This window comes from Agelaius phoeniceus, chromosome 3 (genome assembly GCF_051311805.1).
Source record: "Agelaius phoeniceus isolate bAgePho1 chromosome 3, bAgePho1.hap1, whole genome shotgun sequence".
Lineage (NCBI taxonomy): Eukaryota > Metazoa > Chordata > Aves > Passeriformes > Icteridae > Agelaius > Agelaius phoeniceus.
Window position 1 is genome coordinate 102670656 of NC_135267.1, and position 17907 is coordinate 102688562.

Sequence of the window (17907 nt, forward strand, 5' to 3'; positions counted from 1 at the left end):
ACAACAAAAAACCCCTAAACCTAAGCAACAACAACAACAAAAAACCCCTAAACCTAAGCAACAACAACAACAAAACCAAACCAAAATAAACACACACACACACACCCACACACACCCACACACACACACAAAAAAATTACTCTGTCCTCTGTCCCTAGACTTTGACTTCATAGGTAGCAGCATCTTCCAGAGAGCTTCTGTTAACTTAGGAGCCTGTCCTTTCAGCTCCTTTGCTAGGGCTCCACATTTATCTCAGCTGCACAGCAATTATACTGATTTAGGCTGTGCAGTTTCACATTTCACATTTTCTGCCTGGAGGGTATCTTTGAAGCAGATCTTTGTCTTTCAGGGAGAAATCAGTCTGCCTTTTGTTACTGTGCCTCCTCCTTTATGTCTCCCTGTTCTTATGCTTCAGAGTAGCTCGGTGGACTGGCCCAAGCACTGCCCGGACAGCCCTGCCCTTGGGTTACTTGCATTCTCCACATGGTCCCTTTGGGGCAAAGAGCCCTCCCCTTAGGGAAGAAATTGAGCAGGTGTGGAGGGCTGCTGCTCCCCACCCTCCAAGCCCTTATTTATTTTTACTCAAGAGAAAATTTTTCATCATCTAGCAAGAAACAGAAGATACTCAAGTGCTGGTTTGTGTTGCTGCTCTCCTGCCATGGCTACTTTGGCAGCCTTGCCCTTGGCCCCTGTGCCTTCTTGGCCCTGGCACCCTTAGGAAAGCCAGGGTGTCAGCAGGCAGGGAGGAGCTGGTCCCGTTTCCCTGTCCCCAACTGGAGGCTGTCTTTTTTGGATGCCACGGGAGGTCCTTAAGGTCCTCTGGGCCTGGCAAAGCAGCAGGGCCACAGCAGCCAGCGCACGGCCCCACATGGCCCCGCCGCCATCACTTCCCAGGGCTCCTTGCCCTCCCTCCCTCCCCAGCCCTGTGCTATGCTAATTAAAAAGTCAGAAATTCTGCATCGCCTTCCTCCAAGTGCACAGTCCTGGTTTTTGCATGGGCACATGAGGATGTGACCCGAAGATTATATAATTAGAAGGTTTTTGTTATGCTTGCATTTCAAATCAGTGATTAGCATGTGACAGTCCCATCCTGGGAAACGTCAAGCCACCATTGCTCTCCTCTCTCTCTCTCTCCTTTCTTGCACAGTGCTAATTCCCAACTCTAGCAACCAGCAGTGCTGAAGGATCTTCAACTAGCCTGGGGTAAGTTTAAAATGTACTCGGCTTGGGATGAAGAGTGGGGTTAATGATGCCATTTTCATATTATGGATAAAGCTAGAGCCATAACTAATTATATTGTGTGTGCAGCACATAAAATGATATTTAAAGTGTTTTGCATCTTCAGTGTCCACAGTTATTTTTAGCTGATTTCTTCTAAGATTCTGATTTCTTCTAAGATTCTGAATGGAGATCTAGCTTCTTAGTGTGCTGGACAATCTTGTTAGGCTGCATTTATAGTGAGGTTTCTAAAATAGTTAAAAAGGCTTTTTTTTTTTTTTTCTCTCACCATTTACAAGCTAAATTGAAGTGTCATGCTGAATTGACTTATTTGGATGACAGCTGCATTAGAGTTAGTTGGACACAAAGTGCAAGAGTGATGAGAGTAAATAACTGATTTTTTGTTCTCTTTAGAGGACTGGGGGTTGTTCTCCAAGTGGGATATTTAAAACAGCCAGCAAGATCAGCCAGCAGCACTGAGACACTCACCAGGAAGATCCCAAGCATTTATTTAGGAAAACTGTGGATGCTTAATAACTGAAGCAGCAAAAGTGCACATGGATTCCTGCACTGTTACCCATGGCATGATTTCAGAAGCAGAATGAGGCAGGAAGCCAGACAAACAGTAACAGTAACAGTTCTGCTCCAAGCTAGGCTGTGGATGCTTTACTGAACCCTGCCTGCTTGCATGCTGAAGCTTGGTGTATCCCTCAGTCTTTTTGATCTGTGATCCTCTGCACAGCTGATTCTCTCCCCCAGCTGTGCCATTCCATGTGGGGGGAGTGCTGGGAGGGGGAGCACGGTCACACAGTTGCAGTTCAGGCTGCAGGAGCTGCCTCCCCTCTCTGCACTGTGCATGGCTTGTGCAGGAACCCCACTCCTGTGCTGCCTCAAGGGCACAAATCACTGGGACCTCATCCATCCATCCATCCATCCATCCATCCATCCATCCATCCATCCATCCATCCATCCATCCATCCATCCATCCATCCATCCATCCCGTCTCCCTCAGGGATCTGATGGGAAGTGGGTGCTGGCCCAGGCTCTATTAACAGGCTGGCTGCTGTGCTGGGCAGGAGGGGCTGCAGTGCCAGCTGCTCGTGCAAGGCACCAGGGCAGGGATCTTTGCTGGCCACCAGTGGCCAGCAGCATGGCAATCACAAACAGCAGAAGTTCTTTGGTTCCAGCAGATTTGGCTGCTGGAGGGGAGATAGAAACAAAAGGGGAAAATACATCTTTTTGCCATGATGGAGGAATCTGGTGGCTTTAACACCTTTGAATTATTTTCTGGGCTTTGCTCTGGAGATATTATTCTGACTAGATGAGAACTGCAGGAGTGTAAATGAGTTTTAGTGCTCACCTCTGAAGAAACAAGCATGTCTTTGCCATTTCTTGTCCCTAAAGTAGGGGACCTGGGCTTGAATGGGAGGCCAAGACAACCTGGAAATGGCTCCCTGTGACTGGGTACTGAGCCTGGCCAGTGGGGAGCTTGCAGAGGAGCAATAACATCTCCTTGCTGATGAGGGAACTACCGTGTGCTGTCTGGCATGTCAGACAAACCTTGGATTGGCCACAGGTGGAGGCCTGGTAGTGGTTTAGGAAAGGACCTTCATGGAGGGCTTGCACTTGCTGCTGATGTGCACAGGGAATCATGTCTGGGTACACAGGGAGGGACTTGCTCAGGACTGAGACAAAAACATGAAGGGGGTGATCCTCTCCAGCATTTAACTGCCTCAAGGGGGCTGGAAAAGATTGAGTCCAGAATCGTCCCAGAGGTGCAGTGTAAGGCACTGGGTGAAGTGAAAGGCACTGGGTACAAGCTGCAGCTAAGGGAAACCCTGACTGGATGTAAGGAAAAATATTCTTCTTCAAGGTACTGGAGGGCCCAGAGAGGCTGTGAGGACTCCAGTGTGGGAACTATTCAGACTGGAGCTGGACTGAGTCCTGAGGAAGTTTGACATTACTCTTGATTTGAGCAGGAAGCTGAACTAGAGCCACACAAGGGCTCCTGCTCACCTTGACTCTGTTGTGAGTTTAGCACTTGTCCACTGCCAGCAGAGGCATGGTTTGACCAGGCAGCCCCCATCCAGGGTCTTAGGGCCAAGTACCAATCTTATTCTCCAACCCATTTTTGCACCCTTTAGGCACAAGCCAGACACTGTTCAGCCAGCTCAGGCTCCCTGAAATCCTGGTCCCTGGTGAGGACAATCTTAACAGCTTCCCCACCCACAGCTGGGGGAACAGAGGACAAATCTTCGCTGCAAACCAGGGCAAGGCTCATGTTCTGTTCCAGTGATGAGGAAGGACTGGTTAGTTTTGCTTCTTATATTCAGCAATTCAGTAGAACCAGGGAGAGAGAGGCAATGTTACATATTCACCAAGTACAGCAGTGAGCACTAAATCCTGGAAGTAGCCAATGTTAATGCAATTATTTAACATAACAAAGAACCAAGGGGTAACTCAGGAAATTGCAGGCTGCAGATAGAGGACACACAGTTATTCTGGTAAAATAGATAAGATTTTCTGGACCCACTAAACCAAGGTCAACCTACTTTGCAGTGCAGTCAGATAGCAAAACTGGTTTGCCTGGAGCAGGAGGGGATGGTGGCATCCCCGGTGTCCCAGTTTCAAAGACTCACTCCTGAGCTCTGCAGAGGACACAGACTGTGCTTAAACATGTCCTTAATAGAATAGGCAAAAATATGCAAAAATGAGATCAATTAATTTCCAGCAAAATGCTGATTTCTTTGTTTTCAGCGAAAACAGAGGAGGTTCATGTTTCTTACATATCTGTTTTGTCTCTCCAACTTGTTCCTCTTCCCCCAGCATTGCAAAAGCAATTCTGAATTTTAAAACTAACAGTTTCTGAATTTTTAATCTAACAGAACTTAACAGTTCTCTGTTAAGCACACTGTTCCTAGTTCAACAGCCCAGTCTCAGGAATTTTCTATGGTGCTGACTAATTTAAATTGGGAGCAAAGTTTTAACAACTTTGCTAGTGAAGTTGAATTTGTAAGTCTGTTTTGCTCAGAGACACACTCTTAAATACCTTGTCCTCAAAACTTCTAGAGAGATTTAGCTACATTAAAAACAACTCGCAGTCTTGTCATTCTCTGGAATACCTAATACCAAAAAAGAATTTTTTTGTTTTTACCATGGGATTGGCTTGGGCACAGCATCATGCCCTCTTGTCCCTGGTTCCCACAGAGGCCACACCTCTGCACATCGAGGTGCCTTGCAGCACTCCTGTGCCTCCCAGTCAGGGAGGCTGTGGACAGAGAGAGCAGGTACAGCAGGACAAGTGCTCCTAAAGTGCTGGCAGAACTGTGCAGCAGCATTCTGAAGGCAGTACTTCTGTGGCCCAAACACAGGTCTCAAGCAGATTTTGGGTGACTGGTTGCCTAGCAAAAAGCTGACCTTGGATGCAGAACACCTGTGCAAGGTGTTCATGTGCTGTTCAAACTAGAGCATATTTTGATTCAGTGTTCATACAGGAAGTATCTTGCTGAGAAAACAGTCTCTGTGGGACTTCATAGAACCTTTTAGTCACCTTTCCATGGAAGCACAAATGGCTTTGGGCTAGGAGGGAAGTGTTTGTACCAGCATCCACTCTGTGGAGGCGCTGTGAAGCCAAACAGATCTTTAGGATGCTTCATTCTCTCTCAAATCCCTCCTCCTTTCTCTGTTGTCTGAACTTTGAGCAGCTCTGCTCAATAAACCCTTTCTGCATCTTTCTGCACTCAGGGTTCAGATGAGCTGACCCAGCCCAGGGCTCACATGTGGGCAGCTCTAAGCCATGGGATGTTCCCAGTGACCAGCCAGAGCCCTCCCGAGTGAGGACAGCAGTCCCTGCGAGGACGCACACCCCATAGCAGCCATGGACACAAACAAACACGAAGGTAAAGCATCCTCTTATTTCACTTCTTGCTAGAATGAAAGGCAGCAAGAGGGAAACATGCTCTCATAGGAGCTGTCTGCTGGCCACCAGCCAGGCCCTGAGAGTACCTCTCAACCATGGCAGCTGTGGGCAAATGTTCAGTACTTTCAGTTCTTAGAAATATCTGGGGGTTGGCATTTTTAGTTATTTTAGAACCATCTCCCTCTACTCTCTGGAAATAATCCTGTGGCATATGTAATGTCCAATGTGGGAAGTCATTCCTTTTCTTGCCTTGTGCCCCATTTCTGCCTTAGGATGTAGAGAGACTTGTGGCTGTCCAAAGCTGTGTTTTACATGAGGGTGCTGTGATGAGGATCTGCTTCTGTCCCCCATGTGCTTTGTAGAGAGGGGTTCTTGTTCTTATCGGTGCCACAACATAGATATCTGCACCAATCCCAATCTTGCAAGCACCAAGATGTATCCAGGCCACATTGCTTGCATGCAATCAGTCCTTGCTAAGGTTGGCTGCATTCTAGAAAGTCTGAAAAGCTCAAATCCAGGGTTTTAGTGGTTACTGATTTCTTTCAGAGGAATGTGGTACTTGCTTTCCACCCCAAAGCCCTTGCATTGTGCTTTGCCTTGCCACCTCAGAGGCACTGTGTCCATATGGTGAGGAACTCTTGGAACTGTGAGCAGGGGGAGCAGCTCTAGGAGTGTCCACAGCTGTCAGCTCAGGAGAGAGACTGGACCACCTCTTTCCCTCTTAAAAGGTGCTTGGTGCTGCCACTATGCATGGCATAGTTATCAGAAAAGTTAATTTCTCTATTATTATTATGATTATTCTAATTTGATGAAATTAGGTCTGTGTACCTAGGCCTTTACACTACAGCAGGCTGAAAAGGAAATTATCTCAGGGATTTTTTCCAATTAATTGTTATGCCCTCATGGGCTGCAGATGTTCACTGCAGAAACTGGGAGATGCACGAAGTCCCTTGTTTCCCACAGTGAGACTGTGAGGAGCCTCCTCTGCTTCAGCTCTTTGCAGTGACTTTATAGAAATGATCTGGGTTTTGACTGGGTACATTCAGAGAGTGCTCATGGCAAAGGAGGCAGTAAAGTCACAGCAGCAGTGATCCTCTCTCCAATTATGGTCTCACTCAGGAGCAGTTCCTCACTTTTAGTAAATCCAAGGACATTACAGACTGATGCACAATCAAATCCACATGAAAGATCCCTACAGATCTCTGCAGGACATGGCTCAGGCCCTCTGTGTTATGTATCAGATTGAAAGACACCCAAAGAAAATTTGAGGAGGCTCTTCTTTGCTGTGCTATGCTTCTACCTGACACCTCCAGTCCTTCACAGAGCTCTGCACTCAATACACCCACCCATGTCGTAAAAACACCTTCTCTTTGTCCTCCCAGCACCTGGTTTGTGTTGTACTATTAATTCAGAAACTTGTCCTCTTGCTCTCTTTGAGTCAGTCCTTACTATCCCCCAGCAAGAGCCCTTGCATGGGCCTCAGTTTCCATGATTTAGGAGAGTCACTGTACACACAGCCCCAGCTCCAGGCATCAGGACAAACTTCTGGCCAAAAGTCAGTTCCTAATTCATGTGGTTGCAGAGAAAATATGGAAAAAAAAGAACCAGAAAGGCCAAAGCTGAAGATGAAAACAACCTGTAGTTTAAAAATTGAAATGTGGGACTTGGTGCAGGCTGGCTGATGAGTTCTGACCCCAAACAGCTGGCAGTTTGCAGTCATAGTCTCTTCTCCCAGTCAGCCTGCTGCTTATTGCTTTCCCTAGGAGGGAGCATGAGAGGATATTCCCCAGAGGCTCAGTGTCTGACCCAGCTACTCAACCCCACAGCTGAGAGAGCCACTAGCACAGGCAGGAAGTGGCACATGGGCAGAGAGGAGCACACAGCCTCTCTGCCTCTCCCTTCTGCAATTCATGGGGGAATTTGCTCTGCAATAATGGGGGAAGTTCCTCTGAATCAGGACAAATCCTAGAGACCAGAACAGGGCCATTTCATAGGTGTCCTTGCTGGTAACCCACATTCCCCCTCAGGGGTAAAGAAAATCAGAATGGAGCTATGCCTTGTACAGCTCTGACTTCCAGGCTTCAACTTTCCACTGGCTGACTGTGCAGAGTCCTCCCTGCATGATTTTCCAGCCTCTGCAGGACTGCATTTCCCTGGTCTTAAAGGCCCAGGTTGGAAAAGCCCCAAGCACCTGTAGCCAGCATGGAAAGAAGGAGCTTGGCTTCCCCTGGAGTTGGGCATGGGGTTACTGGTAGTGTCTGTGACTTAACAGCAGAGATAAGTGAGGCAAATCCTTGGAGGCAAGAGGAAACCCATCTCCTGAAGTGGCATTCCCAAGGGGAATGAGGAACAGAGTAGCATGGTGTTTTCTGGGAGTGAGATCCAGCCAGGGAGCCTGATGGAGGGAATAACACCAAGGCCATTGGACTGCAATTGCCTCAAATGGAGCACAGCCAGAGGTGATTTCTGTTGGACAACTGAAGGTTTCTGCACAAGACATTTGGACTACATGGCCTTAAAAAGGTCCCTTCCAACTCAAATGATTCCATGATTCTAGGATTAATGCCTAGAAATAATGTCTCTGCAGTGTCCCAAACACTTCTGCAAAATAGATATAATCTCCTCCATCAGCTAAGTCTGTTTCAGCAATGTTAAGCTGCAATGTTAAGATCAGCTGAGATCACCATACCACAAACCCCCAGGGATGACAAAACCAATGAAAAGGTGTAATTTTGGAAGGTTAGAAAAGACATCATTACTGCTTGGATTGTATTTTGACAACATAAAACTTAAAATATACAGATAAGGTATTTTGCCTTTTGTGGAGGTAATAGAAATATGTACAGATATAGTAGAGGACAAAATTGACTCTTTCAGCAGAGAACAGATCAGTAATATTTTAGGACAAAAAAAGGTGTTACCTAAGGCTGGTACACAGAACTACACTTCACAGGGAGCAATTTAGTCCTAATTGCACACACAAGCTTTCTTACTTCCTTGCATGGATCAACTCTGGCCAGACAAAGGACAGCAAATAAGGTGAATTTAACATCTGAATTTAGGTGAGTCATTCCTATTTTATAATTGCAGTTTCTTTTACAAACGATATGGTGTTCAGACCTCCTAAAGTGAGACTTGAGTCCTTTAAAACTGATTTGTTCCTCAAGAGGGACTTCAAACCCTCTGTTCCAGTTATTAATAGCAGCCATTATAAGTCATTTTAATTGACTGAAGTTCTTTATTCCCACAGGAGGGACTGAAAGTGTGCCTGTGAGTACCCCTGCAACACAGATTTCCCAGGTAAAGATGAGCAAAATGCCCTAAATAACTCCAAGAGTTTAAAGAGTTACTAATATATAAACAGTAGTTAAAAGCTAAATTAAGTTGAAGGAAAAATGTAGGCATTTACAAGAAACATGGCAACCAAAATGTGCACACTGCATGAATAAATACCATACATCTTGGGCCTCATCTTAAAAAACCTTTCAGTAAAATTTCTCTGCTCACAACCAGTTGTATTTAGACAGGTGATTTGTGAGCTCAGCTAATTAAGCAACTGACATCATTAGCACCAACTAGAGAATGTCAATTCACTGGGCTGGGGGAGATTTCATGACTGAGCTTTGATGAGCTTTCAGCAAACCTGATGAACTGTCCCAGGAGCAACGATCTGTTGACTGACATGGGGCAGGGGTGTCTTATGCAGCTGGGGCCCAAGCCTTCTGTGGGGCTTTGGGTTATCCTGGCAGCCTCCCAGCTCCTCAGACCATGGAGTGCTCTTGCCTGTTAATCCAGAGCAGCCAGAGTGTTGAGTCTTTCTGCATGTCTTTGTCTGGCCTCCCAGCTAGAAACCCTGGTGATCAGTTCCTCCTGAACTCTGCCTTGTCTTTGGGCTAACATTTTTGCTGCTATTGGACACCACAGATGCTGTAAGATTGTCTATGACCACAGCCCAAGGAATATCCATCCTGTAAGATGCAGTTTCAGCCTTTCCACAGTGATGTTTCCTACTCATTTCCAGTCTGCAGGAAATGTTTTAAGCACTTTAATCCCTGGTCTGGTTCAATATGGAACTGTAATCTGAGAGAGGAAACATACCCCTGAAGTGGAAATCCAGACTATTTGAGACCTCCCTTGTCACCATTGCAACACTTATGTCCATAATTGCTTGCAAGTGCACCATGGCAAGTGGAGAAGGCACTGCTTTCCATGAGCTACCCAGCACTTCTGTCATCTCATCCTCTTTTCCCATCCAGACAGCTCCAGGGGTCCAGCACAGTGCATCCAGCATGCACATGGACTGTGTGCTGGAAACACCAAGCACACATGTTGTTTTCCAGCTGACACATGGGTACCTTCATGAGTCCTTACATGTCAGTCACCAGCTGGCTCCTCCCTTCTGCTTCAGCAAAGGCCCTGTGGATGATGCAGTTACCAAAAGGGACTGCACAGATGTGGAACAAGGGCTGATGGGTACTTGTAGCTCCCTTTAAGTCATCCTTCTCTTCTGTACTTTCTCTGCTGCTCTGACTGTATGCCTACCATCCTTGCCTAGGAATATATATGCTGGATATACTCCTAGGACCAGCTTCTTTACCACTGTAAATGACTGCAGCTCTGCTGCTTTCCTGCTGTGAGGCACCGCAAGCCTTCCTAATGCTTGGCTGTAGGAGTGCTGCCCTTAAGCACAGGAGTTAGTAGCTGTTCTAAAAATTAGTTGTTTCCTGGTAAAAGCATGCATCATACAACTCAGAAAAATCAGATCCAGGGCTTGTGTCAAACACTGGACTTTGTGCCAGATTGGTTTCAAGCAGTGTCCTCAGGCAGCCCTCCTTTGAGAGACACAGTGTCTATTTACTTCTTCAGAGCAGCCCCAAAAGATGTGCAGTGATGGACAGTAGATAAGCTGGGGAAGCACCACAGACAGTACTCCTTCAGGGCCACAGAAGGTTCTGCTCTTTTCAAGGATATATTTATAACAGCAGAATTGTTCTGTGCAGTATTTCTTTATCATGAGCCTGTTTTCTACTGCTTTTAACAGGCTCCAGCTCAAGGTCCCAGACAGAAGGTCCTGTTCTAGTGTAGGACTGAGGCAGCTGCCACAGGTGCAAATGGCCATCCCTGTGGAGACAGGGCCCTGGACAGCCTGGCCAGTGCTGGGGGAACCTGTGGGGACACAGCTACTCAGAGAAGGCAGGGCTCCCTCTTATCCTTTCAGTGGCAGCCAGGATAGTGACCCAGCTCACCAAGGCTCTGCTGCCCTCTTTCCATCCCACTCCTTCCTTCCATAAACCATCCCCATCTGCTGTGCAGAACCATCCTCCCTGGGCTGCCTCAAAGCCTGAACAAATCTTTAGGCTGCAAGGACTGTTGTTATCTTTTACTAATGTCTCAAATTGCTGGCACCCACCAAGAGAGAGGGGGGAGACTCTGCAGTTTTGCTGCCTTGGCTCCAGGAAGCAGCATCAGTCCTGTGCACCCTTTGTGAACAGCATGATTTTTCCACACAGAGCTGAAAAACATCAGGGCAACAGGTGAAATAGGAGGCATGGGGCCCAAGAAAGACATACCTACAGACACATGGCACTGGATCCCTCACTGCTCTGCTTTGTCAGGTTTGAGGGCCACCGTCCAAAGCCAGATGGGCGCTGAAATCTGTACCTGGTACTAAATTATTTAGATGCCTAAATGCTTTTTTTGAACAGTTGTTGGACAGGTTTGAAGGACTCCCTGTGACTGTGCAGATTCATTTATCCTCTAGGCATTAGTTCAATTTAAGTTATTGTTTCTTAAATTCCACAACTTAAATGTTAAATTACATCTTTAGTCCCATGAATAAGTGAGCCAGGGCAACACATTACGGTTTAACTGTTGCTGTATTACACAATCTGTCTTTTTTGGTATGTGTTGCACTTAGAAACTTTAGAAACACAGAGTTGGCTTGACTTTCCAGAGGGTCACAAACCTGTGAAGTACCTCTCTGGTCCTGTAGGCATAGGCCATCCCTGTGGAGACAGAGCTCTGTCACTTGGCCAAGACATGGGCAGGGCCTGATACCTCAATGGCTTCCATCTGTTTTAACAGCTTATGGGATTTAAAGGATGGTTTTCTACAGCTTGCTTTTAGAAATGAGCTCAAACTAAAATCCATAGCTACACCATGCTTGGCAAGAGTTTAAAGATAATGTGCTGTTCCTGTACCACTTCACTTGATTTTGGATCAACTCTGCATCCAATGCAACAAGAATGTATTTCCCCTCTATGCTAACCCTGACCTGCTCAGGGTTTCAGCACTTCTTGTTCCATCAGACAAGCTCTGTGGCTGGTTGGTGTTTCTGGCTGCATTCATCCCTCAAGCAGAACACAAGGATGCATTTCAGTGTCTGAAACAGCCACTGCAAGCTGCATGGGGCTGAGGAAGGACATATGGGGCAGGGCAGACTCAGGCTGGGCTCTGGAGCACTGAGATGGACACACAAAGAAACTAAGCTAGCACTGTCACCACAAAAGCAGAGATTGGCCAAAAGCAAATACCAAAATAACAGGTCACTGTCTGCTCTCAGATGCAGAGGATATTTCGTCCAGGCTCTAATCCAAGTCTTTCCTTATGTTGGCTGAACTCTGCTTTCATAGAGTGTTTCAGTGCACATGGACAGCAAACCTTCTGCAGTGGTCCACTTTTGCTGATGCTTTGCAGCATTTCTTACTCTGAAACCTCAAGATCAGCAATGATTCCCATCCCTATACCCTTCAAAGGATCTGTGTAGTTTACCCCCTTTCTGGAAGCATCTGAGAAGGAGATGACCAGGCTTGTGGGCAGAACCATTTCATTCTCAGCTATTCTCCCCAGACCATGTTATCTCCAGGACTGCTTCACTGCTAGCAAGACTTGGGGCTGTGATATCTCCATCCTGAAGCAGATCTCTAAAATGGATAGCATAGGTTAGAATGGAATAGATATTCCAGTTGGAAGGGACAGATCTTGCAAATGAACCCTTGTCACTTGGAGGGCAGTGTGTGATGCCCAGCCCTGATGCAGGCTGGCAGACAGACTGTGCCTTGGCCATGTCAGCTCAGGGGGGAAAGTCTGTCAAGCACCTGCGAGCAAGGATGGGAATATTAACATTTTGCACAGTCACAGTACTTTATAACCCTCCCTCCCCCTTCTCCAGGCACATATGTTAGGATGTCTGATGATGCCATGACCATCTGGGCTGAGATATCAGAAGCAGTGTGGTCATTGTCTGCCCTAAGCACCCCCTCTAACCCTTCAGGCTACATTCACAGGTCACAGGGTGACACTGTGGCCAGGAGGGGTGGGGGAAAGTGTTCATCCAAGGAGTCTGGAACTCCAGCTGGCTTGGGGACTCAGGGCTTCATCCTGATGGAGGAAGATGTCCTCAGCCTCCTGCTCCCCTCTGCACTGTCCCAGTGCCTGTGGTTCCTGTCAGTCCTGCTCCTCCTACCCAGGCACTCTGGAAATGCTCAGAGTGGGGGCTGTGGGGTGAGTGCTGGGGATGGCAGGCAGACATCCTCTGGAAAGACACTGCCAGCCTTGACCAGAGGAGGCTGGTGCGTGCCATTGCCCCGAGGTATCGGAAGCCATCTCTGCTCCATTTGCAGGACTCAAGCGCCTGAGTTCCCGGGGTGGCTCTCCGCTTACCAGCAGTGCTCCCGTTTTGGACTCAGTTTATAACCAGATGTTAGGCCGCATTTCTGTTGTAAAGGTAAAAACCTCTGTGCCGAAGCGCCTTGGGCCGCGACCTCGCTGTGGGCTTTGTGCAGGCAGCACGAGCCTCGCTCACAGCACTGGGGCAGAGTCAGGCTCACCAGCCCGAGCTGCTCCCAGGAGGGAATTCCCTGCTTAGCTCTGTGCCAGCTGCTGATCCCCCTCACTGCCCACCTCCACACCTGCCTTGTCTGCTTGCTCTGCCAGCCTGGCTTGCCCCAGTCCATCTCCTGCTTCACCCAGCTATCACTGGCTGCCTCCAGCTTAGGTGGTGAGCACCAGGGCCTCTAGGGACAGAAAACAGAGAGAGTGGGCACAGTGTCACTGTATGCCAGGGGAAAACCTCCTGTTCCCCCCCCAGCACAAGTTAGAGCTGCCTCCTTCCATGGAAAGGGCCTGTGGCAAAGGACAGAGCTTCTCCACAGCCCTTGGAGAGCGAGGGGTTAGACCTGTGTGGGGAGAGTACCAGCCCCACGAGCACATGTGGGAGGAGGACTTGCTCAAAACCAGACACGTTCTTGATTGCTCAGCTGCTTTGGAGATTAATAATCTGGCTGCTGTTATTGCAAACCTTCTTGGCATGTTTCAGGCTGTCCTCTCCTACTACAGGCTGACAGGCTGCAAACTGCCAGGGAGCCTGGAAAAACTCAAAAAAGTTTTTAAAACAAGTTCTGAAAAAAGGGCACATTGATTGCCCAAGACAAACACCTCCTACTCTGTACCGAGGCTGCAGCAGGGGCCAAACCTCTCCCCATGTTTCCCAGCCATGAAAGGAGGAGGAGAAAGAGGACAGCACCTTACAGGATGGGTTACACCCAGCCTTTGTGACCCTCGGGGACACAAACACCTGAGCCTGGGAGGAGGGACTGAACCCAGCTGTTTGTGGTTGCTGTAGTTGCAGGCATTGGCCTCTGAGCTGAAGGCAGGTTTCACAGAAGCAATGCAGGAGCTGTCACGCATCCAGCATGGAGAGTATGCCCTGGAAGAGAAGGTCAAGAGCTGCCGCTGTGCCATGGAAGAGAAGGTGGCTGAGATGAAGAATTCCCTCAACACGTTCAAGGTAGGAGTGTGACCTGTGGGGAACTGCATGCATTCCACGTGAGCTTGGCTGGCAGAGGGAAGCATTCCCCTGCCTCCATCAGTGCTCCCTGTTTGCAAAGAAAATAAGTGAGCAATTGTTTTGGATACACCTGGGGTACTTCCTTTGGCTTTGGGTCTCCCTTCACTGCTCCAACTCACAAGTATCCCACACTCTGGCCTATTTAGCCTTCTTGACTAGCCATGAGGCAATGCTAAGACTTACCTGGGCACAAAGCAGCCCTTGCTCTGGGCTGCACATGCCATGGGTTTATGGCCTGCTCACAGGCTACTGCTGGGCCACTGTCCCACACCTCTCCCTGGGTCAGGTCTCCTGCATTTCCTGCAGGAACCAAAGCCACTGGGGAGCAGCAAATTAACACAAAACCCTAAAGCCTTTTGAAGTCGCATTTCCACATGGCTGGGAGGAAGTACTGCCTGGTTTGATCTGGCCCAAGAGGATAAAGACAAAGGGCTGGAGAGACAGCCTAGCAAGAAGGCTTGATGTACACTTTAGACCAGCCAGTGTCTCCATGCAGAAACTGGATGGCGAGGCAGGCAGAGGAACTCTTTTATAGTTTTTATTGCAAATTTTCTCCAGGGGAGTTTGCTGAGTCAATAAAATCTTGTGTGCTTACTGAAAAGGCCCATTACTAACCCTGTGACAGGGAGACAGATGGCACCAGGCAAAAGGAGCCCTCAGTGCCAGATGAGCAAGGAAGACAACAAAAAGGGCAAGGGCATATGGGAGAGGTTTCAGAGCAACCAGACACAGGGCTACCCAGGACATTGTCATAGGGGAAAAGGGGATTTAAAATGCAGATACAAAGAATTATGCAAGCAACAGGAGGAGCAAAGGCTGCTCTCCCTCTGCCTTATGCCCATGTTGGCTATTCAAACACTGAGATCCCAGTGAAGTCACCTCCTTACTTGGGGGAAATCCTTTGATTTACATGAAACTCTTGAGTATTTTTCCTCAATCCTGCTGCTCACGTTCATGGAACCTGCAGGAACTTCGTGCATCAGAGCTCTACATCTGAGTAAGGCTTGGCTGAAACTGCTTGAGGGAGGATGGACAGGGAGGATATGGAGGGCCTCGTTTCCTTAGAAAACCAGGCTAAAAGGGCAGATCCATGGCCTGATAGGCAAAAGCTTATACATGTGAGTGCTCACACTGGGATCTGAACCAGGTGCAACATGTGAATACACATGCTGGAAAACTGCAGAGGGAAATGTGCTCCCTAAGGCCCACCTCCAAATGCCATTAAGGGCAGGAGTCTTCCCAGTGCTTTCAGCTGGTGGTGGATGAGTCTCATCTCCCACCAGTGCCTTGATCATGTGGCACCACACTGGCTTGGGTGAGTGGCCTGTAGAATTAAGGATTGCCACACTGTGCCATGTTGTGCACAGCACGTGTCACACATGCTGGCCTTGCAAAGGAACAGTGTCTAATCACAGAGCCACTCCCCAGAGCACCCTGCAGCACCTTCTGTGTACACCAGCCAGCACTCAGAGTTGTGCCACGTAGGGCTGATGGGCACCCTGGGAATGCTGTGCTTTTGCCTGTTTCTCAGGAGGAGCTCAGCGATGCAAAGTCAATGATTGAAGAAATCAGTGCCAAGCAGGAGGAAATGCAACAGAAAATTGAGCAGCTGCAGCAAGAGAAGCGGCGGGAATCACGGAAAATGAAAGCTAAGTAAGGACCCAAACTCCAGGGTCCTGAAAACGCTAATTAGCAGTGGTGTCCATTTTGTTCCTTTCTGTATAGCATAATTTCTTAATTTTTTTCCTGGCTGGATGTGTGTATCAACCCTGTTTATGACCAGAAATGCTACAGCTCACCCCAGACTCCTAGACACACACCTCACAGAGCAAAGACAAAAGAAAAATGCTAACACTTCACTGTGATTCCAACAGCAAAACAGCTCCCGGCAGCTCCTTGGAGAACCAGGGCCCGGTGGAACTGAGACCCACTAAAGACATGCTGGGGCTGTTGAAAGTCAGAAGCCTCCACCATTCAGACAACAGCACTGCAATTTCCCCTTCCAAGCTTGCAGGACTCCATGGGCTCCTGATGGTGCAGTCCTGCCCTGCTTTCCTGTCACCAGCCTTTTCACCTCTGAGCAGTCAGAGAATGTTCTCACACTGATGCTGTGATGAAGCAGCTTGGTCCAGCTTGGTCCTAATTAGCCCCCTTCTGAAAAGAGAGTTTTGATCATGAGTCTATACAGCTGCCTTGATGCAAACACTTTGCAAATCTAGGCTAGCCCCTCAGCTAATTAAGCTATTTAATTAGATGAAATATGCTCTGCAAAATAATAGATCTGAAATAACCTTCTCCTGTAGCCAGTGGAAGTTATTTCCAGAACATTGTTCATGAACTGCCAATTCCATCAAAGCCAGCTCCTTTCCTGGTCTCTGCTAGAGTTGTCCTATTTCTGACAGTGTAGGCCACAAATGTAGTGTAGGAGCTTTACCTGTAGCATTCAGACTTTCCAAGCACCTCATTCTTTGTGTTTGTACAGGAGAGCACAGAAGGATGACCACGGGTCACAGACAGTGCCAACACCTCTCCAGGGCAGCCCGTTTCGATCCATCAACCTCCCAGAACCTGTGCTGATCAATGAAGATTTTACAAGTCTTTTACACAACGTGACTTATGAAAAAGGTAGGAAACAGAGTAGGCAAATGCAGTGCCTTCCTCAAAAAAAAAAAAAAACAGAAAAAGATCACTGGGATAACCTGGGTTCAGGAAGTATTTGCTTTGCAAACACTGTCTCAACAGCCATTTCTTGCCTCCTCCAAGGAGAGGGATACAGGCTGGATCTTCATTCCTGTAGTGCCAGTGGCACTGATACAGAACCAAATGGGGGCTCTTGATAAAAATCCTGGTTTTGTTTCTGTGTGAGGGAGCAGGGCACAGGAAGGAGGATCACACTTTGATGAAGAAAACACTGTCAACTGCCAAACACTTGGAAGTTGGAATCAAAGAAAAGGAGATGGACCAGAGCCTTTCATTATATAATAATTAAGTCTGGAGGTCTAAGCTGGGTCACTCTCTTGCTGTTCAGATAGGAAGATAATAAAAACATATTCATTTAAAATGTCAACAAAGGCAGAGATTAGATGAAAACCATGTGCTGTTTTCTACTCTCTTTTGCTCAGAACCTCCTAACAGTTGTGGCCCTTCTCTGCCCTATGCTCTGAGGTGGCATGTCAGCCCTCTCCCTCACACCCCTCCTGCACAACCACCTTTCTCACCCACTTCTCCCACTGCTCCTTTCTTTCCAGTCTCATTCCTCTTCAGTAAGTTCCTTTCTACTCAAAATATCAGCCCTGTCTCTGTGTCAGGTCTCCATCCTCTTTGTTCTGGTGGAGTACTGTCTACCAATCTGCACCTACATGCCAGGAGCAGCCAAGACTGCTCACATTCCTCTGCAGTCACACAGCACTGAGCACAGCAGGGACCCCACATTATCTGTCTGCAGGGGCTACTGAAACACAGACTTGTGACAAGAGCCCAGCAGAAAAGATCCTCCTTACAGGAGAGTCCAACAGGGGTGTTTTCATAGCAAAACTGAAAGACTGGAGGATTTTACCCTACTGACAGGGCTTGGCAGGAAGAAGCAAGCTCTACAGTTGCCTTCTGTTGCTAAAGTTCCCTTTGTTCTTCAACAGTGTCTGACACCAGGATCATGCCCATGGGAGAAGGAGGTGTGAAAGTCATAGGAGGCCCAGGTAATAAAATATCAAGCATCAAAAGACAGCAGGACAATGATTCAATTAGATTGCTTGCTTTACTGCCCTGAAGAAATGCTTTCAGGGAAGGCATTTCACAGGGATGTCTTTCACTCTGCCCTGTACCTCCATTTTCCTACTTGCAGTTGAGATATGAGGGCAGACCTGTGTCCCTGAAGTGTCTGTGGTGGTTACTGTGAAGGACTTGGCAGAGAAAGCCTTTCTGC

The 17907-nt window shown here is 47.8% G+C and overlaps 1 protein-coding gene across 2 annotated transcripts in view; it reads left to right on the forward strand.

Moving 5' to 3' along the window:
* Window positions 1–1084: 1084 nt before the first annotated feature.
* Window positions 1085–17907, forward strand: part of ARHGEF33 (Rho guanine nucleotide exchange factor 33) — a 29348-nt gene continuing 12525 nt past the window's right edge. Inside the window, exons 1-7 of one of the 2 annotated variants that reach the window (XM_077176031.1) lie at window positions 1085–1203; window positions 4963–5117; window positions 8388–8437; window positions 13761–13925; window positions 15517–15638; window positions 16468–16610; window positions 17621–17680. In XM_077176031.1, the coding sequence (XP_077032146.1) occupies window positions 5096–5117; window positions 8388–8437; window positions 13761–13925; window positions 15517–15638; window positions 16468–16610; window positions 17621–17680 (562 nt within the window). In that variant the 5' untranslated portion in view covers window positions 1085–1203; window positions 4963–5095. The remainder of the gene's footprint in view (window positions 1204–4962; window positions 5118–8387; window positions 8438–13760; window positions 13926–15516; window positions 15639–16467; window positions 16611–17620; window positions 17681–17907) is intronic. The other variant, XM_077176032.1, reaches the window with a different exon arrangement.